The following is a 24749-nucleotide window of genomic DNA, read 5'->3' as shown; positions in this document are numbered from 1 at the left end:
GATGACAGCAGTCTAGGTTTTATTTGAGATTTTAAAATTGTCATGGCAGCAAATATTACCATCTTCAGGGAGCTGCAGTGATGTAACTGATGGAAACTAAGATCAATAGTTAATAAGCTCCTACAGAGCACAGAATCCCAGCAGTACTGGCTTTGGCAGCAGTATATTGGATTTCTGTTTTTACAATAAGCAAGTTTGTTCTATGACAAAGGATCTGAAGAAGGATCCATTCTGTTGCCATCATCATGTTTTGAAATAAATCCTTCTTTATAAACCAGAGTTAGAAAATCTCTGCAAAAGTTTTGCTGAATGGCTGAATTAATTGTTTCTTTTTTTTCCCCCTAAGATTATAGTTCTCCAGTTTTTGAAGATTAAAAGATGCATCTTTTTATACTCACATGCAGGGAATGAAGGAAATAATAGAAACATGGGAGCAGATGAAATTCACTGTACAAACATACATCAAAGGCACTGAGAACCGAGGCTTTATTCTGGCACCTACAGCAGAAATTTTAGAGACTCTGGATGACAACAATGTCAGCCTTCAGAGTGTGCTGGGCAGTCGATTTGTGGGTCCTTTCCTTTCAACTGCTCGCCAATGGGAAAAAACTCTGTCATTGATTAGTGAAGTAACTGAGGTAGGAGGGAAGTGCTAAATAATTAATGTTTATTATTTACAATCAGAATTTTCTGCTGTATTGTTTTTCTCTGATTGTAACATTTGATTCTTAGATCTGGACAACAGTTCAGAGAAAATGGATGTACCTGGAGAGCATCTTTGTTGGTGGGGATATCAGATCACAGCTTCCAGAGGAAGTCAAAATATTTGACAGAGTAGACAAAATGTTTAAAGAGGCAAGTAACTGACTTGTGATCAGCATAATTATTTAGTGCATTTTGCTTCCAGTTCCACAGTTATCTGTAGTCTTCTGTGCCATGTGTAGCACTGAGAATGGTATTAATTGAATACGAGATTGGGGAACCCAGGAATTTGTGTTTTACTTCACATCTGTCATAACCAGAAGACTTCTCCTGCGTTATCTAAGGTGGACAGAGGGTGTGATCCTGGGCTGGCAATATGGGGTAGGCAGAATCTCCTTTTCCTTTCATTGGGTGCATCTTTTTACCTTTACCTTGATCATGAGAAGCTTAGATGTGTTTCTACAGATTGAGTCCCTACATACATGCTAAAAAGGCATTCCTTGTTCATGCCACTGTTCCCACACTGAACACATACTCCCAGGATGAATATGACTTATTTTTGTGTTCCCCACATGCAAAGTTGAGAGAGTGCTATGATTCTGAAATACAATGTTTGATCACCCCTTGAAATACCACTCTGTACCAGGGTAAAGTTGGGTGTTTGGCCTGGGGGACAGGCTTGTCTTGCTTACACTTGTTTTTGCACTTGTGTCTCCATAAACACACCTACCTCCATGTCTTCATACAGCACTGCAGCAACAGAAAAGCTGGTTTTAAAACCATTGAATCACTTCTATAAGAACCTGCACTGCTTGTGCAGCTTGCGTGCTTTGTCACAGTTACATGTAGTTTAGTAGAATCTATTGCTGTTCAGTATTTTCTAAACTTCTTTTTCTCCCTGTGCAGATAATGGAGGAAACTGTAAAAGACCCAACAATAAAAACCTGCTGTGAAGCCCCAAATCGTCTGTCAGACCTCCATCATATAAATGATGTGCTGGAGAAATGTCAGAAAAGCTTGAATGATTACTTGGATGCCAAGAGAAATGCTTTCCCAAGATTTTTCTTTATATCTGATGATGAGTTGCTGAGTATTCTTGGCAGCAGTGACCCCCTTGCAGTTCAGGAGCACATGATAAAGGTACAATGTCTGGCTTTCCACAGTGCTTTGTGCTTTAAAAAGTTTAACAGACTATATCGTACATGCTTCTGAAGGTGCACAAATATTTTTTGGACACAAAAAGCATCCTGGCAACATCTTGAAGAACCTTCTGAAAAACCAGATCAAATCTGATGGATAATCTCTCCTGGCTCTCATACTGTCCATTAATAGTTACAATACAGGAATGTTGGTAGAGGAGCATTCAAGATACACCAGAATGATCTGTCATTAAAGGCCCTTCCTGTGGCCCTTGATAGACCTTTATTTTCTAGAAAAAAAATCAGTGTCATTTGGTTCTGATTATCTTCTTGATTACAGTTGGGCTGCTGAGCTACATGTCAGCATCTGTATTTGATTATGTAGGAGTCAGATCCATCTCTTTAGAATCCATGGAACTTTTCTTTCAGACTCAGATGGGGGCTGGATACACTTACCTCCTGCCTGGAAGCTTTGTTTCTAAAATGCCTCTGAATTTCTTTGCCGGTGCCTTTCAGATGTTTGATAATGTGGCCTCCCTGAGGTTTCAGGATGGGGACAATGATGAGAAGATTGCAACGGCCATGATCTCTGCCGAGAGGGAGGTGATGGAGTTCCGGCAGGCTGTCCCTGCCGTGGGCAGGGTGGAGAACTGGATGACAGCAGTGCTGGAGGAAATGAGAAGGACCAACAGACGCCTCACCAAGGAAGCCATTTTTCGCTACTGTGAAGACAGAAGCAGGTGACACAGCCAGTGCCAGGGGTGACACAAATACCTGATTTGTTAATATGAACCTATGAGCTCGGTTTTTTAACTCATACACAATTTAGCCTGTATTTCTCTACATGGAGGGATATAAATATATGTATGTGCACTACTTTAACTAACCAGGAAAAATGTGTTACCTCTCATATCTAATTTCCTATATGTTGAGGTTTTATTTTTAGTGTTTTGTGCTCAGGATGTTTTTCTCATGATGAATTCCCGTTGGCAATTTTACATGTGGAATAGGCAGCTTTTCTATGAGTATTTCACAGGCTTTTGAATCCCACAGCACACCTTGATAGAATTCTGTACATCTGAAAAGTTTGGCTCATGTTTAGTTGTTGCAGAAATAGGAAAGTAAGAGGATCTTCATTTTTTTTTGTTTTTGTTTTAATTTCCTGATCAGTTCCTTAAAATGAACAGTAACTCAGCCTCCCTCACTATACGTGTTTTCCAGAGTTGATTGGATGCTACTCTTCCAAGGCATGATGGTGCTGGCTGCTAACCAAGTGTGGTGGACTTGGGAGGTCGAGGACGTCTTTCGGAAAGTGAAGAAGGGAGAAAAACAGGCAATGAAACTTTATGCCAAGAAAATGCACAAGCAAATCGATGACCTGGTGACCCGCATCACTCTGCCTTTGAGCAAGAACGACAGGAGGAAGTACAACACTGTCCTCATCATCGATGTCCACGCCAGAGACATCATCGATATGTTCGTGAGGGACAGGTAAACCCCCTGCTGAGCAGGTGGCAAATGCAGGAGTGGCATTCCCACGGCTCAGCTCACAGGAACTGTGTTGTGTAGCATCCTGCAGGCTCAGGAGTTCGAGTGGGAGAGCCAGCTGCGCTTCTATTGGGAGCGGGAGCCGGACGACCTGTCGGTGCGTCAGTGCACCGGCACCTTCTCCTACGGCTACGAGTACATGGGGCTGAACGGGCGGCTCGTCATCACCCCCCTCACCGACCGCATCTACCTCACCCTCACACAGGTATGGACAGGGGTGTGGTCCTTGCCAATGAGCCTGTGGAGTGAGAGAACACACAGGGACCCCCAAAAGCTGGCAGGCAGCGGAAGGATTGTAAGAAAATTCATGTCTAAAGTAGAGAACACAAGACTTAAAAGAACATTACTCTTAATGGTGTTTCAAACACAGGGCCCTGAGGAAAGACATCTCCCCTGCTCTTCTCAGGGCCTTTATCATCCCCAGCTCCCACTCTGGGGGACCCTCAACATGTCAGCAGGATTTACCTTTTTCTTATATCAGGGAGCATTTCTCTGGAATGCAGAGAAAACATCTATACCTGTCTTTGAGAAAGATGCCTCTTGTAGGCAGGAAAGTCTTCCTAAGTGAAAAAAGCTCTGATCTCCTCGTCATAAATCTTCTGGAAGGGTCTTCTACCCTTCCAAAGCCCTTGATGTACTTCTACACAATCACATCATTGTTTTATTGCCTCTTCCTGCCATCTCCTAGATGCCAGTGTGATTGCTGCTATATTTGAAGTCAGCTGTGATATCATTGCCTCAGAGATAATGTGGAATGCATTCATAGATGAAGCTGAAGGTTTTTTGTACCTTGGTGGTTTTGCTACCAACCTATTATAAATTTAATCCGAGCTTTTTTTTGCTTTTTGGTCTGTCTCCAAAGGCTCTATCAATGTTTTTGGGAGGAGCACCAGCAGGGCCAGCAGGTACAGGGAAGACAGAAACAACTAAGGATCTGGCCAAAGCACTGGGCTTGCTGTGTGTAGTAACAAACTGTGGAGAAGGCATGGACTCCAAAGTAAGAGTCAAAGATCTGTGTTCTCTGGTAAAATGCCACTTGCTGCCCTTTAGCAGTGCCCAGGATAAGGACATACTCTGAACTGCTGCATAAGTACCTCCCTTGGGGATACCATGCTGATTGAGAATGAAATTTAGTAAAAAATGTCTATTTTGAATAAATTCCTGAAGGAATTTCAGGTGCTTTCCCTCAGGGTGACAGTGACTATGTGATTGGTGTTTAAGCTCAAGATGGTCACTCTGCACTTGGCAAGTAACAATTGCAACACCTTTTGATGGATTGCCTGCTCCTGCACATATAAATATCCAGAGGTTTTACCGAGTAATTAAGAGTTTTAACTTCCTCCCAAGTTTTTTGATGCTGAATGTTTTATATATTCATTGCTGAGAAGTTTTTCTGGTTGTTCCTTTCAGGCAGTTGGTAAAATTTTCTCTGGCCTTGCCCAGTGTGGCGCCTGGGGATGCTTTGATGAGTTCAATCGTATCGATGCTTCCGTGCTGTCAGTCATTTCCTCTCAGATTCAGACTATTAGAAATGCTTTGATGAATAAGTGGAAAATATTTCAGGTAAACATTAAAAAAGAAGAGTAAATGTGAAGGATGATCTTGGTTTTGAGGCCAAGATCCAGGTTTAGGCCCCATCATTAGATCAAAGGGCTGCTGCTTCTGTAATTTGTTTGTGCTGAACATTTAAAACTCCAGAGCATCTACTCTCAGTTTGAAAGATGTTAAATCCTTGCTGATTTCCTACTCCTTTGTGAGGTTCTGCCTTTGTGAAATGGGATAAAAGTGATCCTAATAGGATAATAGTCAATAAATGGAATAATAGCATAGTAGTAATTAGGAAGAGCAGTAACTTAATGTGATGTGCATTGTGAGGCTCTGTTTGCTGATGTTTATTGGAATTCAAACTCTGACAGAAAATTTGATGGAGGCTTGTGAAATGTCTTAAAGTTGAGATCCAAGATCCATTCATCCTACTGTTTGTATCTGGATGACTGTTTAAAGCTAAATATTTTAACACTTTGTCCTGAATGGGTGCCCCAGTATTGCTGTTTTTCAATTTGAGCCAATAGTACTATTTGTTTCAGTTCCTAATTCACATTGTTCTAATGTTTTCCTTTCCCTTTAGTTTGAAGGACAGGAAATTACCCTTGACAGTCGTATTGGCATTTTCATTACGATGAACCCTGGCTATGCTGGTCGCACTGAGCTCCCCGAGTCTGTCAAAGCTTTGTTCAGGCCTGTGGTTGTTATTGTTCCAGATCTTCAGCAAATCTGTGAGATAATGCTGTTTTCTGAAGGGTTCCTTATGGCAAAGGTGAGAAAATTTTATTGCTACCCACACCCATGTAGACACCCATGTCTGCATGGCCAGTGTTTGGGTGCAACTTACACATTTGTGATGGTCTGACTTAAATCTCAAACAGGCCCTTGCCAAAAAGATGACAGTGCTTTACAAGTTGGCAAGAGAACAGCTTTCTAAACAACATCACTATGACTTTGGACTGAGGGCCCTTAAATCAGTGTTGGTGATGGCTGGAGAACTGAAAAGAGGATCAGCAGACCTCAGTGAGGTACATTTCCTGCTTAGTTCCCCATGGCAGATCATCTTTTTCATTAGGAAGGGGATGTGTTTTACCCATCTGGTGTAGTTTGTCTGCTCTGAAGATTTCACTTGGTTCTTACTGAGTTCCATCATGCTTTCTGCCACCAAGTTGTCATCAGAACTCAAGTCAAAGTAGGGAAACCTATGGAAAATGAGGTATTTTACTTCTTGTGAAGACCATGGTGCAAATAGCCAGAGGAATATCTGTGAATGAATAGCAAAAGCTGGTTTTTGAACAGTTCAGGGCCACTCCAGCCATTTGGCATTTGGTTAATATGGTACAAAAAGGCACTGTATTATTCTTAGCTATTGATCTCCTTAATCCCTGTAAAATAAGCTTTGTTGTTTCCACTGGTAACTGATGCCAAGAAAACATTCTCAAAGCTATACTGACATAATCAGACAGTACTTTTTAAAGGTGTTGGAAGTATCTAATAAGTATCTAATTTTACATATTGGCTTAGCTATTTGGTAAAGATTGATTTTGCTATGCTTTGTCTAGGAAGTTGTACTAATGAGAGCTCTACGAGACATGAATCTCCCTAAATTTGTGTTTGAAGATGTACCTCTTTTTCTTGGCCTAATCTCTGACCTGTTTCCTGGCCTGGATTGCCCTCGAGTGCGCTACCCTGACTTTAATGATGCTGTGGAACATGTGCTGGAAGAACGAGGCTATATTGTTTTACCAGTCCAGGTATCAAAAATGTTAATTGCTGGAGTTTTTGTTATAAGCATTAGGCTGGATGTTCATTGTTGCACTCTGGAGTAGCTCCAGGAAAGCTTATCTGATACAGACCAGCTGCTAATCTTGGGCACAGAAGAGTTCTGACAGCAGTCTGCTGACCCAATATTTGTTTTTCAGGTGGATAAAGTAGTTCAGATGTATGAAACAATGTTAACCCGCCACACAACAATGGTCGTTGGACCTACTGGAGGTGGCAAGTCAGTTGTCATTAATGCTTTGTGCCAGGCCCAAAACAAGTGAGTATAGAATGTGATACATGGAAATCAGGCTGTAAAATGGCACAGGCTGAGTTACTCAGCTCTGTCTGGTCAGGACAGGATCAACAGCTGCCCATAGGATTTGCCTGGATTAACAGGAGATGGTATTGTGTGATTTTACTGTGCTTTTCTTGCTGTATCTTTAGGCTGGGATTACTGACAAAGCTTTACATACTGAACCCTAAAGCTATGAGTGTGATTGAGCTGTATGGAATCCTTGATCCTGTCACACGAGACTGGACAGATGGAGTCCTGTCCAACATCTTTCGGGACATCAACAGACCCACTGACAAGAAAGAGCGAAGGTGGGCAGCCAGAAATCATTGGGATGCTTCTTAGCTACTGACTTTTACATCAATCTCAAACCCCAAAAACTTGATCCTGCACTGTTTAAAAAACAAATTCTAAATAAGTAGGAAATCTCTATGGGTCTTTTTGTCTCCTGTGAGTTTGTAGCCTCAGTGAAACTATGCAATTGTAAAAAATGAATGGTGGCCTTCAAAACACCTGGACTGACACTGCCAAATTGTGAAGTATGTTGGTAAAATCAGAGATCAGTCAGTGCCCCCTGGCTCTTGCTCACAGGTACATTCTCTTTGATGGAGATGTGGATGCTCTCTGGGTTGAAAACATGAATTCTGTCATGGATGACAACAAGTTGCTGACCTTGGCAAACGGGGAGCGGATCAGACTTCAGCCACACTGTGCCTTGTTGTTTGAGGTAAAACATGACTGGAACATTGAATCCATGGGAAGGGTTAGGTACAGATGGGGGTTCAAAGCCTGGAAGGCAGTTGCTGTTGCTGTTCTTTGCTTAAGTGTGTGATTATCTTGTGTGATAACTTTATAGGTTGGTGACTTGCAGTATGCATCTCCTGCCACGGTATCCCGCTGTGGAATGGTCTTTGTAGATCCTAAAAATCTGAAATATGAGCCCTATTGGCAGAAGTGGGTCCAAGGAAGAGAAAATGAGGTGGGAATTTCTGTACTTGCTCAGCAAGTATTTGTGTTAAACACTGAATTGCAGACAGCTGTAAAAAACTCTGTGTAAAGAGTCTGATTTTCTGACAGCAGATCTAATCACTAGACCTGCAGCAGAGTGAAAGGAGAATTCCCATATTTTCTCACTTGTAGTTTTTTCTGAGAAGTGAAGAAGGATAGTTAACAGTGAGATTGCTTAGGTGTTTGTTTCTTAGATCTAGTTTAAAAAGTCAAGTCCACGGGGAGCTGAAGTAAGACAACTTAGTTGCTATCACCAGGTGAATGCTGATCTTCACCTGCTGAAAACTCAGTCTATCCAACAGCATCACATTTCTCCATGTGGCTGTACCCTGTCTTTGGCAGGAGTGATTCCTTCAGGAACAATCATACCTGGACAGCCAGCTATTGATGGGAAGCACTGCTGTCAGAAATTTGCTTTCCAGCTTTCTGTGTGCTGAATTATTGTCCTTTTTGTTCCTCAGCAAGAGAGAATTGACTTGGATCGTCTCTTTCAAAAGTACGTGCCCTACCTGATTGACATGATTGTGGAGGGAATTGTGGATGGCAAACAGGGACAAAAGCTGAAGACCATTGTTCCTCAGACAGATTTAAACATGGTAAGAAACAGAATAAACACTGAACATGTTTAACTAAAAATAAAATGGAATGATGGAGAAAGTAAAATCTTCCCAAGGAAAACACAGGAACAGTCAGTGCTGAAATGTCAGTTTGCTACTGATGAGCACAAGAGACACAAAAAACAATAAGCTTCTAACAATGCTCTTCTACTGTCCTTCTACACAGCAGTACATTCACCTGTAAGGCCAAAAAATCAGCAAACAAACAGCTGAAAACAGATTAAGAGTTTTCACCCCTCTAACTGACAATTTTGTTTACAGTTTTGTCTTTTTTTCCAACAGGTTGTGCAGTTAACTGTGATGCTGGAAGTCCTTGTGGTACAGCCTGAAAATCCTGATGTCCTGGAGTGTTTTTTCTTGGAAGCTTTGTATTGCTCCTTGGGTGCTGCTCTTCTTGATGCTGGGAGAATTCAATTTGATGAAAATGTGAAACGTATTTCCTGTATGTCCACTGCTAAGGATGACAACATCCTGGCCAAGGCAGGGGAGCTGCCAGGTAGGATCTTGTCAGAATTTGATCTGAATCCCACTGATTATATCAGAAAAGTTTCCATGAAGGCAGATCACTGTTCTTCCTTCCAGCTGGCTATCCTGGCTGTAAAATATGCTCTTTGAGGGACTATCACTGAAAACCACCTAGAGATACTGATGATGGATCACTCTTGGCTACTGGTCTGTCCTCATAGAACAGCCCTTTTCTGTGCCAAGCTGAAGAGATAAACAGTGAAAGGAAAAATAAAATGTGAAAGGAAAGCCACTGGAAGGTGCTTAAAAAGCAACAGTGTGATCCAGGTGCTGGACTAGGAGAGTTTTGGTTGCTGCCTTAGTGAGTTAATTACAAGCAAACAGAATAAAGTGTTGCCCAACCTGGTCTAGATTCTTACCCTTCATTTTCATCTCAATCAGATTGTTTTCCCATGAAATATTTCCATGTCCTAGAAAACTTAGAATTGCTGTTTGATTTGCAGGTCAGCTGCCAACTTTGTATGACTTTCATTTTGATGGATCTCAAAAAAAGTGGGTACCCTGGATGCAGCTTGTTCCTGAATATATTCATAACCCTGAAGGGAAATTTCTTGACATTCTGGGTGAGTGTAAGATAAAATACAGTGATGATATACCTTTAGTTTATAATGTGTCACCACTGAATGGATGGCACTTAACATGAGATATCCTCTTTCTCTACTGAAGGTCATCTCAGGTTCAGTTTCTTGGGAAGGAACAAATCCATTTCTTTGATGTTCTTGTCAGAATAGTTCAGCAGTAATAGAGTTGATATTTGCAGTGTAATAAAGGAATGAGGAAAGGATGAAAGCTCATTTCTGTTAATAAGGCTTATTAGGATCTAACAATGCCTTTTATGAGCCAGAATAGCAGATGATTCACAGTTTGCTCTACCAGACTAGAAAACACACCAGGTCAGTTATTCCAGGTACTCAGTAGATGAAAATGACATTCTTAAGGCTGTCATTAGTTGTTACTTCAAGCATTGCATAATGGTGAGAGGTGCTTTTCATAGTTCAGGACAAATTAAGGCCTGTTCCTTTACAGGAATACTCCAGCAAGCACAGGTTAACTTCAGTGACACAGGAGGTAATTCTGTGATCTCTGAAATTGCTCCTAAGGCCAAGCTATTCACATGGGAAAAAATTAATCTCTGTACAGCTCTAGGAAAATGCTTATGATCCACATAAATCCTGGTTATATCCTTGAGACAGGGATTAACTAGAGCTTAACCAAACCATGACCCTCCTGTATGGAAGATAACTTCTTTTTTAATGCATCTATTGAAGGAAAGATCCCAGTGGTAAAAGCTGAAAAGAGTTGGTTAAGCAGTTAAAATTTTCTTTAAACCTTGTGAGTTGCCAATTCAGATTCTGTCTTTGTGCAACTGCATGTTAATACTTTGAGAGTGTGATCCAGCACTATTCTATAAATATAAATCCCCAGCTGTGCTGCATTTTAATTTGTCCAGGGATTGTATCCCTGCTCTTTTCCAGTGCCCACAGTGGATACAACACGAACTTCTTGGTTACTGGAGCAGATGGTGAAGATAAAACGCCCAGTTGTTCTCGTAGGGGAATCGGGTACATCCAAGACAGCAACCACACAGAACTTCCTGAGCAATCTGGACAAGGACCTGAATGTATGTGGGAGGCATTTTGCCTTGTTTGTAAAGCTGCATTTTCATTCCTTGTCCCTGTGTTCAATGTGCACAGTGAGTCTGTGAGCAGCAATATTGACCTGAGTGACTGCAAGCTCCAGACCCAAAGTGTGGGAATGATTTGAGAATCCTTCAGGATCAAAGATGTTTTGTTCTGTTCTACAATGTACAAATTCAATTTTATTAAGTAAAAATGTATTGTCAAAGTGCTAAGAATGGGCTCACTTTTCTTTGTCATCTGTAATTCAAGTGAGGGATTGACCAGAGAAGCATTTCCTGTGTGCCTGCCAGACTAATATAAGGAATATTTTTGAATGCTCTGGTGAAAAAAAAAAGAACAGGTAAAAATCCATCCTTATCCATGTCCTCCCTTTGCAGCTGGTGCTGGTAATTAACTTCTCTTCTCGTACAACATCCATGGACATTCAGAGAAACCTGGAGACAAATGTAGAAAAACGAACTAAAGACACTTTTGGCCCTCCCATGGGAAAACGTCTTCTGGTGTTCATGGATGACATGAACATGCCAAGGGTAAGCTGCCAGTAGTTTGCAAGAGAGTATGGACACATTTGGGGTGGCACTGGTGTGGTCTCTTTGTGCACAAATCCAAAGGGATTCATGGTAAGTGCATGACTGGACTCGGGATCATTGGAAGAGTTGGATTTGTGTGCCAAAGGGGTTTTTTCTGTCTCTTATAATATTTGTCCTGTATGTAAGAGAGATCCTTTTGGATCATCTTCTTATGTCCTTAAAATCATGTTTCTGTGCCCTGATATTGGCTGCAGGTTGCGTATTGTAGAAACCATCCCTCTGTCTTTATAAGAGGGGCAAACAGTGTGTGCACATTTGGTTCATTTGGGAGAAGAGGTGCTTTTCCCACAGGACACATTGGAGTGAGCATTTCAATCAGTGCTGGGGCTTTACAAACTGTCAGTGAGTGCTGTGATGTTCTCCTGAGTGTGCAGCACAGCATTTCCACAGCTGTGCTGATGTTCTGTGCTTGAACACCTTGACTTCTGTGTCCCCCAGGTCGATGAGTACGGGACACAGCAGCCCATTGCCCTGCTGAAGCTGCTGCTGGAAAAGGGCTTCCTGTACGACCGTGGCAAGGAGATGAACTGTAAATTCCTGCGAGACCTGGGCTTTGTGGCTGCCATGGGCAAGGCTGGAGGAGGTCGCAATGAAGTTGACCCTCGGTTCATCTCCCTCTTCAGTGTTTTCAACATTCCTTTTCCCTCTGAGCAGGCGCTGAATTTGATCTACTCTTCCATCCTGAAAGGCCACACTGCGGTAACGTTGCTGTTTTTAAAGGCTTGCTCAACAGGTTTATTGTTTTTAAATAGGCATTTATTTCTATGTTGTTGCAAGACCTGAAATCTTCTTTTATCAGTTTTTTTATATCTAGAACCTCACACAAACCTTTCCCTTCCTTTTCTCTTTCTCCATGAGTTTAAATAAAATTCTCGAGTAATATGTAAACATTCAAGTCAGCAAATAATTTATAAACTTAGAGCTTTTTGTAGGTTGAAACCTGTGAATGATTTTGTTGTAGTTCCTGTAAGCACATACACAAAGATCAGCAAACTCTTTCCTGAATGGGTGTGAAAAATATAAAATAATGCAGGAGAGTGCAGTGCTCACAAGGAACCTGCAATGTCAGATAAGGAAAGAGCAGTTTAATTTTCTGTTCTAGAAATGCTGTGGAAATTCCAGCCATTGAGTTTGGTGTTATCCTGAGCACTCAGCAAGCTCCAGAGTGAAGAATGGAACCTGCCCAACTGTTTTAAATTGCAGAATGTTCATCCTGCAGAGAATTTCTGAATATATTTGAAATAATTCCAAGCAGGTTTGGAATCTCATGGAAACACCTCTTCTTTCTCTTCTTTGCAGACCTTTAATGAGTCAATATCAGCCATCTCTGACAAGATTACTCTGTGTACTTTGGAGCTTTATAAAATGATTATTAGTGACCTACCCCCTACTCCTTCCAAATTCCATTATATTTTTAACCTGCGGGATCTTTCCAGGGTCTACAATGGACTTGTTCTTACAAGTCCAGAGAGGTAAGAATAGAAAAATTGTCTTTAGTTGTCCTACGTTTATTTATTTGCATGAACCTGGGGGAAGATGAAGTATTTTAGCACATGAAATCAGTTACGTTTGGTTACTTTTCATTAACCCTGTGCCACAGTGAGAAGTAGAACATCCTGAATTGTGATCTTACTCTTGATGACAATCACTGGTGCTTTAGTCTCTCTTAAATAAGACATCTAGAGGTAAAACTGCAAGAAAATTAGTTACTGCTAAAAGAACAAAATAAAAAAGAGTAAAGAAAGGAGTAAAGAGGTCAGTCCAGAATGTGGTCATTGTTATTAGCCATATGGCCTTAGGAATCATGTCAGCTCATTTGTGCAGTCTGATATTTTGATGTTAATTCAGGTTTCAAACAGTGACCCAGATGGTGAGAGTTTGGAGAAATGAGTGCCTGAGGGTTTTCCATGACAGGCTGATTAATGAAGCAGACAAAGCATTGGTGAGTAATTTCTTTCAATTTTTAGTAGTCACTGACTATTATTTTGGCAATTAATTTGCAACAGGAATATCACCAACTGTTGGGCTCAGGTCTTGCAGTCCAGCTGCAGACTTGTCTGATCAGTGTATTGACCATTAATTTAAAACATGGTCCATGGAAGTTTTTTCCTAAAATAAAGTGACTATGGCAGACTAAGAAAGCAGATAAGAAATGGGAAGTATCAGTTGGTTTCCCTGTCCAGGAAAATTGGTTGGCAGCAGTACAGGTGACAAAGTGTGTGAGAGCAAAACTCAGGAAATCACTTCAAGTCAGTATTTTCCTTCAGGAAGGATTGTGTCAGAATGTGACTGTATAATGAAGCAGGAAAAAGGATAAGAACTGAGTTTTTAAACAGTGGCCTCAGTTTTGGCTGTTGTGGAAACTGGAAAATGCTTCAAATTTTATCTTAAAACACAAAAGAGAATGACACCAGTTTTATACCCTGAAAATTTGGAGAGAAATTGGGGTGAAGGCAACTTAGTATAAGCAACTTGGTTTGCTTTGGAAGTTGCTTAGATGAGAAGAGGTAGATTAAGGTGCCTTCAGATTCTTCTGCTCAAGACTTTCTCCTCTAACATACAAAGATACATCTACAGCTCAATTTTCACAAATCAGAATATTCATGCAGACTTAGAGGCTTTGTGAGAAATCTTGCTGGTGAGACCGCTATGAACACTGAGAAGGAAAGTTAAACTTCATATACTGTTCACACAGTATGAGAAGGTGTTTTAAACAGGCTTAAACTCTTCTGTTTTAATGTTCTCAGTCCATTGGCTTGGATGGCTCTTGAACTGCCTGTTGGTTTCTTCTGGATCACCCACAGAACACATAAGGGGGCTGTAGTCTTTGGATCTTCTAGTGTGACATGAGTATCACCTTGAAGTCAGTCAGTATTTGAGCAGGAATGTGTGTTATCACCCTTCTAACTGTTACTGAATCAGAATCAGCTGCTTTGGTGTGTTGCCTGACTCATATCTTTAAAGGTACAAGGTCACATAAAAAGCTTGGTTGAAGAGCATTTCACAGATGAGTTGGAGCATGCCTTGAGGGATCCAGTTCTCTTTGGAGATTTCAGAACAGCACTGAATGAAGCAGAACCTCGTGTGTATGAAGATATCCAAGACTATGATGTAGCAAAAGCTCTCTTCCAGGTAGTGCATCACCTTGGAATTGTGCCTGAGAAATGCCTCAAAGTAGGAAATCTGTTCTCTGTGCACATGGAATTCTGTGTGCATCCATATCCATTGGGGGTCTGCAGTGCTGGAAGTTGAGGATCAGCTACAGAGTGGGCAGTGTTTTCCTATAGTTTATTTTCCCTGAGAAATGGGAAAGGAAAAATGCTGCTGAATGGGTTGTTTTTTTATTAATGTTATGAATTGTTTCATTGGTCTCCTAGTAACATTCTGTTCACCTTTCTCTGCAGGAGATTTTGGATGACTACAATGAATTTAATATTAAAATGAGTCTGGTTCTTTTTGATGATGCTTTGGAGCACTTGATCCGCATCCATCGCATCATCCGGATGGACCGAGGGCACGCCCTGCTCATTGGGGTGGGAGGCTCAGGGAAGCAGTCCCTGACCAGACTGGCTGCCTGGACAGCTGGCTGTGAGGTAGGTGGCCCTGTGTCCTTCCAGGGAAAAAAGACAAGGAAAGCAGGATTGGGATTGGGATTACACTGGGGTGGGGGTCAGTTGGTCAGTTAAGACAAGATCAGACTGTGGAGAGAAACCTGGCGTGGGTGATTGGCAGGAGGTCCAAGGTGAGGGCTGTGAGTGATGTGGGGAAGGTGCTCTCAGTGCCTGAATCTGGGTTTGACAGAAGGCAAGGGAGGGTTTGGCAATGAACAACTGACAGGCCCCAAATGTTGATACTCAAGTGTGTTACAGCAGCGCTCCAGTGCTGCTTGAGGAGCTTTGTGATTGGTATTGTATTATTTCAGACAGGAAATGTTCTTAGAAGTATTTTCAGTTTCTTGCAAAGGCTTGGAAGGAAAGAGCAAAAAAAGGAGGATGAGCACAAAGCAGTTTTGAAAACTCAAGCCTGCAGGGTTTTAAAAATAGAATTTTTAAAAAAGAATGTAGTACATAATTTTATTGATACTTAAACTTTTGCTGATGATAGGGGCCAAACCAATCCCCTTCATTAATCTAATTGAAATTCAGAGTTACCATCATGTCTTGGGTCCATCTGTGTCTTCTCAGTATTTGTTTTCATCCTTAGGTGTTTGAGATCATCTTGACTCGAGGATATGAAGAAAATAATTTCCGGGAGGATCTGAAAAGTTTGTACCAGAAGCTGGGGATTCAGAACAAGCCCACGGTGTTCCTGTTTACAGATGGCCACGTGGCTGAGGAGAGTTTCCTGGAACTCCTCAACAACATGTTAACTTCAGGTCCCACTGCAGCCTCAGTTCCCCTGATCAGTCTCTGCTTGTGATTCATAATCTCAGCTGTGCCCTTGACAGCTATTTCTTGCTGTGTCCTCTGCTGCTTTAGTTACCTTTCAGTACTACCTGAAATGATCTTGACCTCAATAATGGCTTTCTGGCACGTCATTACAGTCATTTCTCTGTGTCTGGGAAGGCTGTGGGTTCGTTCATGCTGCTGCTGATGCTGCAGGAGCCTCAGATTTCCTCCAAGACTGATGTACAACTTCAGCTGCCTTTGGCCACAAACCTGCCTTTTGTTCAATTGGCTTTTGAACAACCTTCACCTGAACTGCAGCAACTGCTTATATTTATATTTATATATATATGTGTCCTAAAATGTAGTTTAGTGTCTTCTAGTGTATGAAGCAGCTGTAAATGAGCAGCACCTGGCACTGTGTGACCACCCACTCTATTGAAGTTCCTACACAATCTAATTTTAAAACAGATGTGTTAAATCTTATCCCTTTCCTTGTTCCAGTCTTCCCTGTTCCTGGTCTGTCATAGGTAACTTAGGCAGTATTTGCCACAAGATTGAGAGAATGAAAATGTGAACTGATGGTTGGTAAACACCAGCAAAGCTTTTCTTTGCACAGTGAAAAGCACTTTGTGTTCTTGTGAGATTTTGTAGATGTTGCTGAAGCCTAAACAAAAATGCATTAATTATTCCTCTAAGCTCCCTTGGACCATCCTAAGTACAGCCTCTCTGTTCTCCATGGGGACTTTGGGGAGGAGGAGAAGCACAGATTGATTAATTGGTTCACTCAAAACTACTCAGAATCATTTTTGCAGAACTAGGATTAAAGTTTGTGCCTCTGGTTTCTCATCTGCCCTATCCCCAGCCATATGGTTTCCTCTTACTGGTTGTTCTCACTGGCATTCTTCTGTCCTTATGTCACAGGAATGGTGCCAGCCCTTTTTCCAGATGATGAAAAAGACTCCATCCTAAATCAGATTGGTGAAGAGGCTGCCAAAGCTGGGGTGCACCCAGCTAAAGAGAGTGTCTGGCAATATTTTGTCAGCAAATGTGCAAGCAACCTTCACATTGTCCTGGGAATGTCCCCAGTTGGGGATGATCTGAGAACGTGGTGCAGAAATTTCCCAGGTATCAGTTGCACTGTTCAGTCCCTTCCCTGTGAAATGCAGATTTACAGGCAAGAGAAAATCTCCAGTGGACACAGAGAGATGTCTGGCAGCTAAAGCCAGGCAGGACAGGCTTCAAGATTAAGAGTTTGAAGGGCATGTTTTTTTTTCCAGTTAATTACCACATATCAGGGAACATTATTGATTAGCATTTATCAGATCAGTTCATTTTCCAGCTGAACAGCTGGAAAATCAATTGGTCATCCTCATGAGCTGGAAATGCACAGCCTATGTCTGCAGCCTCTCTTCTCTTTTGTGGTTCAAAGAAGAATGTGTGGTATTAAATCATTATGAAACTGGGATGGTGTAAGAGAAACATTTTTGGGTCCAAAACACCTGAGCCTGGCAGATACTGCCCTGCAGCAGGTGACTGACAGGAGGCCTGGGAAACAGAAGAGTGAACTGTGGATGTGGGTGGGAATGCTAAACCAGGCACTAAAATACCTTGTTGCAGCTCTTGACTATAGAGTGGAAGAGCCTAAAGAATGGAACAATGGGGTTGGCAGGACATGGGGGCAAAGCTCATTGTTTACTGTCAAAATGGGAGTATTGACTTTGTGGTAAATTCTGTTGTTAAGCAGAAGGCAAATGAGACAGATTTGCAGGTTCTTGGTGCAAATAAATTTAATCAGGGGGCTTTCTGTCACATCAGGAGCTAATTTTACCAAAGAATTTTTCAGGTAACACTATCCTTTTATTTTAAGGTCTTGTCAACAACACTGGTATTGACTGGTTCTTGCCCTGGCCCCCCCAGGCCTTGTTTGCAGTCGCACAGTCCTCTGTGGGTATGTAAGATGTCAGTATTTTATCCCATTAACCCTTGGTACAGCTTAGGAAATATATTCTTTACTTTGCAGTTATTGTAGTTTTTACTATAGTTACTATAGGCTTTTTTAACTGTTGATTTCCCATTGTGCTTATTACCCTGAGTCTGAACAGGTGATGCAAAATGTCCAGAAATGTCACTGGATGGTGGTTTTGTAATCAAATAGGTTCTAAGATTGCTGCAGTTCCAGTTCCCAGCTCTGCAGACAATGTGAGCTGCCTCCAGGAGGCTCCCTTCTGATTCTGCCTTGATTTTGCTTTTAGCCCCAGAAAGCAGATTTGGTTTTGTGCCTGGCTTAGATGTACATGAGAAAGGTGGTAATTCTACTCTGAAAACCCCCCACATCTTTGAAGTGTTTTGTTTCTTCTGCCCAATTTTAGGCAAAACCACTCGTATCCCAGCAGAGAGCTGCCAGGCAGTGATTGAGCACATGGTCATGGTGCACCAATCTGTTGGGGATTTCAGCAAGAAGTTTCTGGAGAAACTGAGACGTATAAATCATGTCACACCCAAGAATTACCTTGATTTCATCAGTACTTACTTAAAACTGCTGGAGGAGAAAAATGAGTTCATTTTAGGTAAGGCTGTGTAGATGTTTTCTTCTTTTTAGTAAGTGATTTAAATATTTTAGAAAGAAAAGAACTTCTGGTGAGAATCCCACATATTACCCACAATAGGGAAAAGTCCTGCTAGCAATCCCATCTCAAATGCTGTGCTGGCATCTGGTTGGGACACTGACCCAATATCCTGGCCACATGGGAATGTTCAGACTGTCAGTGGGTTCTCCTCGAATACTTTTGTGCAGGAACCAGAGCCAGAGTCTCCAGACCAGACCCTCATCTGGTTGGGGAAGAGTCTGATTGAATCTTATACCAGCTCAGCCTTGCTCAAGGTTTGACATTCTTCCTCAAGCAACGATTCTTACTCATACTTCAGTGGCACTGAAATACGTGAAGAGGATAAAACATGAGCATGGAAAGCAAGTTGTGGCACCAGGGCCACTGTGTGTCAGCTCAAGTGACATGAACATCATCTTGTCAGGGGAGGCTCAGGAAAGGAAAAATCTCTCAGTGCACCTCTAAGCATATTTCCCTTTTGTGAGATTGTCTGTTGCTGTGTGATAGGACACAATAAATCACTGACATTCCTCCCTTTTTTGCTGCCCAGCACAGTGTAAACGACTGGATGGGGGCTTAGTTAAGCTGAAGGAAGCTGCTGTACAGCTGTCTGAGCTGAACGAGAAACTTGCTGAGCAAAAGATTGTGCTGACAGAAAAAACAGCTGCTTGTGAGGCTTTGCTACAAGAGATTTCAGCAAACACAGAAGTAGGTGGGTACTTGACAACTACTGAGGGCTGAGGTGATGACACTGTAAATACAGGCAACACAGAGGCTCAGAGCTGATGGTAATTTCTGATGTTTAGCAAAGAGCAAATCTGTATTAGTTTGTAAGTGTATGTTCTGTGTACAAATTTGAGTAATTCATTTGTGGTCCTGCCTTCACAATTCCTAGCTGAGGTGAAGAAAAAACTGGCTGAAGAAAAAGCTATAGAGATACAGGAGCAGAATAAGATTATTGCTGTGGAGAAGGCAGAGGCTGAGAAAGCTTTGGATCAAATCAAGCCTATTTTAGAAGCTGCCAAACTGGAGGTTGAGAAGCTTGACAAGGCTGAAGTTACTGAACTCAGGTGACTCATTTGGATGTACAGGAGCATAAACTCTTGAAAATTCACTGAAAGACCTCTGTTTGAAGGGTCTGAGCCTTAGCCTCACCTTTCTCACTTGCCTGTGAAAGTCAGGACATCAGCTATGTGGGTGCAGTTACTAAAGAATCCCCTGATTCCTAGCACAGGACTTCACCTTAAGCTATTTCCTCAGTCCCTTGTTTGCTGTCTTCCCGTATTTCTCTGCCCTGTGTCTGATGCACCAGAACCTGCTGTGGTTTTTGCCCGAACAGTGACTGTCCAAACCCCTTCAATCCTCCTCTGTTTTTTTCTGAGTGAATAGAACACATACCAGTTATTTTTCAGGGTTCCTTTCATAGCACAATGTATTTCCCTACTGGATGAACTTCTCTGTGTTTTTATAATGCCTGTTGTATTTGAGGATAAGTATTAAGGCACACCCAGTCCTTGGCTCTCCCTGAAATAGCTGTCCCCAAAAGAGAAGCAGTTCTCCCTTTCCTGCCACAATTTTTAGTTTCCTTTCTCTTGTAATCTCTGGATTTTCCTCCCAATGGGCAGCTGCTTCACTGCCCTGGGGAAGAATACAGGGCCTTGGGGTTCCAGGCCTTTCACTGTTGGATCAAATTGTCTGAATACAAGAATTTTGAGCCTTGGGGTAGTTAGTAAACTGTTTTCTGACATGGGTTATCTTCTGATGGCCTTTCTGGTGGACAAGCTCCTGTACTGCAGTGCCTCTGTAACAGAAGTCCCCATGTTTGGCATCATGTGCTTTGTCTCCTCCTTTTTCTCTTCCACTGCCTCCTTCTGTTTTCCAGATCCTTTGCAACACCCCCCAAGCAGGTGCAGGTTGTCCTGGATTGTATTCTCATCATGAGAGGGTACAAGGAGCTGAACTGGAAGACAGCCAAGTCAATGATGGCTGATCCCAATTTCCTGCGGCAACTGTTGACGACAGATTTCCGGGGAATTCCGTGGAGCAATGTGAAAGCCATGAGGGGTGAATTCCTGATCTGTGTGCTTGGAGTGAACAGGAGACCTTGTTGGTGTGCTTGGCCATGGCAGCAGCAACCCTTGCAGTGTAGTTTGTGAGGGTGGGATTCCCTTTGTGCCAAGGGCCAGCACTGCCCAGAGTGCTGCAGGTGCTGCACTGTTGGGATGACTGGATTTTTCAGAGTTCAAAGACCTTCTGCTTTTGTTCCAACCAGTTTAAACCTCACCTCAGGTCTTACAGGCTCTGCTTTAAAGCAGGCAAGGAACACACAGGATAGCTCAGCAGGCCTGCTGTCTCCTTTTAGCTGCTTAGTAGAATTCTGGCCTCATCCTTGTGCTGGCAATTAAAATGTCATGTTACAGAGTGGAAAGAAGACAAGCTGTACCTAAAGTTTGTGGACCAAACTTTGCACATGTTCCTAAAGGTGCAATCCAGAGCAGTTCCACTGAAAGGGGAATTTGGGCCTTGGAGCAAAATTGCACCTGAGTGCTGCAGAGATGACAAACCATGAGCCTCAAACATGCTGAACAACTCCTGAACACACTCCCTTCATGGAGAAAACTTGGGAAATCAGTGGGAATATTGTGGTTGTATTTGTACAGCCCAGTAGCTTCATCTTAAAGTTGGAGTCTCTTCAATATTCTGGCAATGTTTCACATTGTCTGTCGCAGCACTGGCTGATACTGCTGGTGGGGAAAGCTGTTTGTTTGAGGATTTCTGGCTGTAATTCAACTCACTTGCAATATTTTTGTGTTTCTCAATGTAGCTCTGTTAAAGAATCTTAACACCACCTTCAGTGAAATGGAAGTTATTAGCAGAGCAGGCCTGGGAATGTTAAAGTTTGCTGAAGCAGTGGTGACCTACTGTGATGTAGTGAAAACAGTCAAGCCAAAGGAAGAAAAGGTAAAATGTGCTGGATTCAAACTCAGAGGAGGTTGAAGCAGGATCCTGATGAAAGATAATACTTGACAATTAGATAGACTGCCACTTCTCTTGAAGTGCTTAAAAAGGGGTGTTTAGGAGAGCTGTTGTAGAGGGAGTGAGGCAGGTGCTCAGTCACAAACCGCTGTGTTGTGTCATGATGCTGGGATGTGGGTTGCCATCCATGCCAGTGCTTGCAGGAGGAGGGAGGAATTTGTTCAGCTGGAATTCTCTAATCTAACATGCCTAGAAAAACAGTTTGTAACTGTCTACTAAAACCAGACTTCAAAACATGTGGCATTTGGACAGAGCAGAGTTCAGAAAAACAAAAAAATTTATGTTCCTTAACAAACTTTTTGATTAACTTTTTTTAGGATGACTGGAAAATTAGCTGTACTACCAAAGGAAATCTAATGTCCAACAGATGACACTGAGAAACTTTTGTCAAGGAAAGGTTACTGTATACAGCTGACCACTGAGAAAATGTATTCCCTAGATGTGTCTGACTATTTTTGGGGCCATCATGTTATTAAGAAGACAAAACTCCTTTTTTGTCAGGGGATGATTGAATTATATAAAATAGCCAAAAGAAATCTGAATACTTTAGACTTGTCCCCAAACCCTTCTTTCGTCTGACACTCACGTTCCTTCACAATGTAATGCAGGTGGCAAGGCTGGAACAGAACTACCTCTTAAGTAAGCGGGAACTGGAAAGGATTCAGGCAGAGCTGGCTGCCCTCCAGGCTGAGCTTAAAGCTTTGGATGACAAATATCAACAGGCAATAAAAGAAAACCAAAAGTTACGAGAAGAAGCAGAGATTATGCAGAGAAGATTAGAGGCTGCTGACAAGCTCATCTCGGGCTTGAAATCTGAGAACGAGAGGTAAGTCTGGATTCAGAGAGGGATGTTTTTGACATCAGAGGGTCATGTGTCAGGGATAAAATCTATATCATTTTGGAAATGTCACTTCCTATGGTGTTTGTTGCTGAGAAGAGCTTTTATCCATTCTAAGGTAATATCCATTAACTCAGGTTAAAAGGAAAAAGGTTCAGATCAACTCAGTGTCTCTGGCCATTGTAATAGTGAGAGAACAACTCATTCTGAAGTTGGGGGTCTGTCTCAACCTACATCTACAATTCTGCACATAAACCCCATCTCCCTGGTACAAACTGACACAGGATTCCCCTCTAATTCTCCCAGGTGGATGGAGGAATTCAAGGAATATGAAATACGAAAGGTGAAGTTGCTTGGAGACTGTCTCCTGGCTGCTGCCTTTCTGAGCTATGAGGGAGCCTTCAGCTGGGAGTTTCGCCATGAAATGATGTATCAGGTGTGGCAGGCAGATATCTCCTCCCGAGAAATCCCCTGCAGTGATCCCTTCAGGCTGGAAAGCCTCCTGACTAATGAGGTGGAGGTCAGCAGGTATGTCCAGTCACTGCTGAGTGTGAGATTATAAAGTGGAGTCTGGAGCTGAGTGTGTAACGCAGAACTGGCAGGTGGTGGGGGTGCACAGCCATTCCAGAGAGAGACAATCCTACTTTCATGTCAAGAAAGAGAGGCAAATTATTTTACTTCTGGTTAACAAAGGCCATTTGTTGTAACAAATGGTTGTACTTTAAACTCCAGGGACATTCACTGAACTCAGACACATATAATTTTTAGGAAATTTGTTAAGAGTTACTCGTAAAATGTGTTCCCATAACCCAGCAGGTGTCTTTTCATTGACTGCAATGAATTTGGTATTAAACCCATGCCCAGATAGCCCTTATATCAGCTACTGCAGGGTTGCTCACCAAAGGCAACAGTATTGTGAGCAGTGCAGTTCCAGATCCCTCAGACAATGGGCCAGTCTGGGTTTTGACACTGTACTCACAATCCCATACACTGTGTGTTTCCTTGTGTGTCTAACACTGTTCTCAATGGACTGCATAATGTTACTGACAATTCAAATGTGCTGCTCTCCCATGGAGCTTTTGTACCAGCCTGGTGTTTGGTCTGTTCTGTGCCCAGGTGGGTTTCCCAGGGATTGCCCCCAGACGAGCTCTCTGTCCAGAATGGCATCCTGACAACATACGCAAGTCGCTTCCCACTCTGCATTGACCCACAGCAACAGGCATTGCACTGGATTAAGAAGAAAGAAGAAAAAAATAATCTGAGGGTAAAGATAAAATATTCTTTTACCTTGTTACTGGTTGTTTTCAAAGCCACATAAATCCCTGTCAGCTTGAATGGTGAACCAGTTATGTTATAGAATTGTAGAATGGTTTGGATTGAAAGGGACCCTCCAGTTCCACCCCCTGCCATGGGCAGGGACACCTCCCACTAGACCAGGTTGCTTCAAGCCTCATCCACACTTCCATGGATGGAGCAGCCACAGCTTCCCTGGGCAGGGCCTCACCATCCTCTGAGTAAAGAATTTTTTCCCAATATCCCATCTAACCCTGCCCTCTTTCACTGTAAAGCCATTCTCGCTTTTTCTGTTCCTAAGTGTCCTTGTCAAAAATCCCTCTCCATCTCCCTTGAGACCCCTTTAGGTGCTGAAAGGTGCTATGAAGTCTCCCTGGAGCCTTCTCTTTTCCAGGATGAACAATCCCAACTCTCTCAGCCTGTCTGTACATGCAGAAATAAAATAACCAGGAGGCTGGTGGTTTATTGCAGCTCCAGGATGGAGTTTCCATGTAGGACAATAAACAGTCACAGGCACAGTTAGAACTTGGAAGAGTAGTTCTCCAGATGGAAATTATTCTCAACTAATCAGAAAAAAGCACCTTTACTGTTTTGTACAAGTGCAGTTTGCATTTCTGTGGGAGGAAAGACAAAAAGCAGCAAAGAGCAAATTTCATTAGTACTGGCAGCTATTGCAAAATAATAACGTTCAACAAATTGAGTATCAATTCTCCTTTCAAATCTTCCCATTGTTCTCTTGCAGATGGCTTCCTTTAATGACCCAGATTTCCTTAAACAACTGGAAATGGCCATAAAGTATGGAAACCCTTTCTTGTTGCACAGTGTGGATGAGTACATCGATCCTGTGATAGACAATGTCCTGGAGAAGAACATCAAAGTGGCTCAGGGACGAGCATTCATCATCCTGGGGGACAAAGAGGTTGACTATGACAGTAATTTTAGATTGTACCTCAACACCAAATTAGCCAACCCAAAGTATTCTCCCTCTGTGTTTGGCAAAGCCATGGTTATCAACTATACAGGTGAGCCCAAGTATGGATTCAGTGACAAAGTAGTGATGGTGCTGCAGTGCAAATTTGTGTCATTGTCTGAAGTCTCAATGAAACTCTAAAAAATTCAGTCTCTGTTATACTTGTCATCTGTATGAATGGAAAATCCTTCTCATTTCTCTCTTCTAATATGCAGCTGAGCTAAATATCTCATCCTGGATCAGGTGAG

General features: G+C 42.3%; 1 protein-coding gene across 1 annotated transcript in view; it reads left to right on the top strand.

Moving 5' to 3' along the window:
* Window positions 1-24749, top strand: part of DNAH10 (dynein axonemal heavy chain 10) — a 52113-nt gene that overhangs the window by 16722 nt on the left and 10642 nt on the right. Inside the window, exons 26-62 of the mRNA XM_071572384.1 lie at window positions 405-638; window positions 733-855; window positions 1609-1842; window positions 2358-2581; window positions 3063-3332; window positions 3411-3594; window positions 4252-4386; window positions 4800-4952; window positions 5518-5706; window positions 5816-5962; window positions 6497-6688; window positions 6857-6975; window positions 7143-7301; window positions 7582-7717; window positions 7847-7969; window positions 8460-8594; window positions 8898-9111; window positions 9584-9703; window positions 10616-10761; window positions 11158-11310; window positions 11809-12069; window positions 12670-12842; window positions 13219-13312; window positions 14335-14502; window positions 14775-14963; window positions 15574-15745; window positions 16680-16883; window positions 17626-17706; window positions 18128-18325; window positions 18915-19076; window positions 19260-19434; window positions 20247-20428; window positions 21189-21325; window positions 22009-22226; window positions 22545-22766; window positions 23355-23502; window positions 24274-24553. Of these exons, the coding sequence (XP_071428485.1) occupies window positions 405-638; window positions 733-855; window positions 1609-1842; window positions 2358-2581; window positions 3063-3332; window positions 3411-3594; window positions 4252-4386; window positions 4800-4952; window positions 5518-5706; window positions 5816-5962; window positions 6497-6688; window positions 6857-6975; window positions 7143-7301; window positions 7582-7717; window positions 7847-7969; window positions 8460-8594; window positions 8898-9111; window positions 9584-9703; window positions 10616-10761; window positions 11158-11310; window positions 11809-12069; window positions 12670-12842; window positions 13219-13312; window positions 14335-14502; window positions 14775-14963; window positions 15574-15745; window positions 16680-16883; window positions 17626-17706; window positions 18128-18325; window positions 18915-19076; window positions 19260-19434; window positions 20247-20428; window positions 21189-21325; window positions 22009-22226; window positions 22545-22766; window positions 23355-23502; window positions 24274-24553 (6454 nt within the window). The remainder of the gene's footprint in view (window positions 1-404; window positions 639-732; window positions 856-1608; window positions 1843-2357; window positions 2582-3062; window positions 3333-3410; window positions 3595-4251; window positions 4387-4799; window positions 4953-5517; window positions 5707-5815; window positions 5963-6496; window positions 6689-6856; window positions 6976-7142; window positions 7302-7581; window positions 7718-7846; window positions 7970-8459; window positions 8595-8897; window positions 9112-9583; window positions 9704-10615; window positions 10762-11157; window positions 11311-11808; window positions 12070-12669; window positions 12843-13218; window positions 13313-14334; window positions 14503-14774; window positions 14964-15573; window positions 15746-16679; window positions 16884-17625; window positions 17707-18127; window positions 18326-18914; window positions 19077-19259; window positions 19435-20246; window positions 20429-21188; window positions 21326-22008; window positions 22227-22544; window positions 22767-23354; window positions 23503-24273; window positions 24554-24749) is intronic.

This window comes from Pithys albifrons, chromosome 17, assembly GCF_047495875.1.
Source record: "Pithys albifrons albifrons isolate INPA30051 chromosome 17, PitAlb_v1, whole genome shotgun sequence".
In the NCBI taxonomy this organism is placed as follows: domain Eukaryota; kingdom Metazoa; phylum Chordata; class Aves; order Passeriformes; family Thamnophilidae; genus Pithys; species Pithys albifrons.
Note: the sequence above shows the minus strand (reverse complement) of the source record. Positions and strands in the feature narration are given on the sequence as shown.